The sequence below is a fragment of the Octopus sinensis genome, unplaced genomic scaffold, assembly GCF_006345805.1.
Source record: "Octopus sinensis unplaced genomic scaffold, ASM634580v1 Contig16426, whole genome shotgun sequence".
Lineage (NCBI taxonomy): Eukaryota > Metazoa > Mollusca > Cephalopoda > Octopoda > Octopodidae > Octopus > Octopus sinensis.
In genome coordinates, this window is record NW_021834339.1 from 3,344 (window position 1) to 5,000 (window position 1,657).

The 1,657-nt window shown below is 32.3% G+C and overlaps 1 protein-coding gene across 1 annotated transcript in view; it reads right to left on the reverse strand.

The window, feature by feature from the left end:
- Window positions 1-947: 947 nt before the first annotated feature.
- Window positions 948-1,657, reverse strand: part of LOC115230806 (contactin-3) — a 47,434-nt gene continuing 46,724 nt past the window's right edge. The window contains exon 6 of the mRNA XM_029800933.2: window positions 948-1,255. Within this exon, the coding sequence (XP_029656793.1) occupies window positions 1,221-1,255 (35 nt within the window). The 3' untranslated portion in view covers window positions 948-1,220. The remainder of the gene's footprint in view (window positions 1,256-1,657) is intronic.

The window sequence follows — 1,657 nt, forward strand, 5'->3', positions numbered from 1 at the left end:
GATTGTGTGCGTGTTGGTGTGCATGTGTGTAAGAAACTTAAGCGATGTTGTTCTAAATAAATTCTGAATTTATTGAACTTCTTTTAGACGGAGATGGCAATCAAAATCCGGTGAAAAGTGTGAGCAACGCTAGAGTAAAAAAATGGAGATAAATTTAAGATATTAGGAATAAATTTCTGAATGAATTAACATGTTTCGTAAAAACCCTTTATGATCTCCGTTTCGAGACAGGCACAACTATGGACACAGTGTTTCGATATATGTTTGATGTCTTCAGATGTAAACAGTCCTATCTGGATCGGGTGTAGACAATTTTATGTATACAAAAAGAGTGTAATTTGCATAAAAACAAAAACATGGTAAGGGAACATAACTCAACAAAGTGGGTGGGGTGGGGGGGGGGCTGTATGAATTTGTATAATTAAGTTATCGGCGAAATTATTCAAATTATTTCCTCTTAGGTCCCAATAGTTTCAGTTATATATACACACACCAGAAGATTGGCTCCGACAAACTGATTGGCCCAAGATACAGTACATGAAAAGAAAGTATTGATTGGTAAACCTTCTGATCCCCCAATGCATTAAGGGACTGGTATTGCTTTTGAGGAATGATAAAAGTTCCTTGATTCTGAGTTGAATATATGTATGTATGTATGTATGTATGTATGTATGTATGTATGTATGTATGTATGTATGTATGTAGTATGTATGTATGTTATATATATATATAATTATATATATTATATATATAATATATATATATATATATATTCGAGCCAATAAGGATTATGGACATAAATATTACTGATATACATTGGCAAAATATAAAAGATTTTTATACATTGATATATACATATACATATATATACATATATACATACATAATACATACATACATACACTATATATATATATATATATATATATATATATATATATATATATTATATATATATATATATATGTATATATTTCATATGTATCTATTTGTATGTGTGTATGTAATGTATATTATATTTCCTAAATATGTGCGGTGTGTATATTATGTATACACACTCACGAAATGTCATAAAATTGTTGAAGACTGTTCTATGTGATATTCAAAGTAGAAAACATGGACAGATGAGATGATTCAGTTGTGATGTCGGCGGCAGGCAAGCTGTTTATGGCCATCCAGAAGATACGCTATTCTTTGTCATACCGGGCTGGTACAAACGTTCACCGTCTAACTTCGCCGCTGGTCCCCTTAGGATCTACAACAAAGACAGACAATATGTTATTATTATTATTATTATTATTATTATTATTATTATTATTATTATTATTATTATTATTATTATTATTATTATTGAGTGAGAGAGCAGTTCATGCCATCAAGGTGACACTGGGGTAAAATATACGAAGCCCAATATACCCATCATGACCACCCGTCTGATAAAGGTACACCAGGCACATGCATCACAACCATATGTGCGCGACATGGTGATTTCATATCAAGATAAACAACATGACCTTGCAGGTGGGGCCCAGTTAGAATTTTCTTCTCTTCAGGTTGATAGCCATCCCGCTCAAACGGTCCCTGAATAAGGTTTGCTTAAGGATGTTGAAAGAACCCCCATGTTTCCAGAGGTGAACTATTCAAACCCCAAAGAATC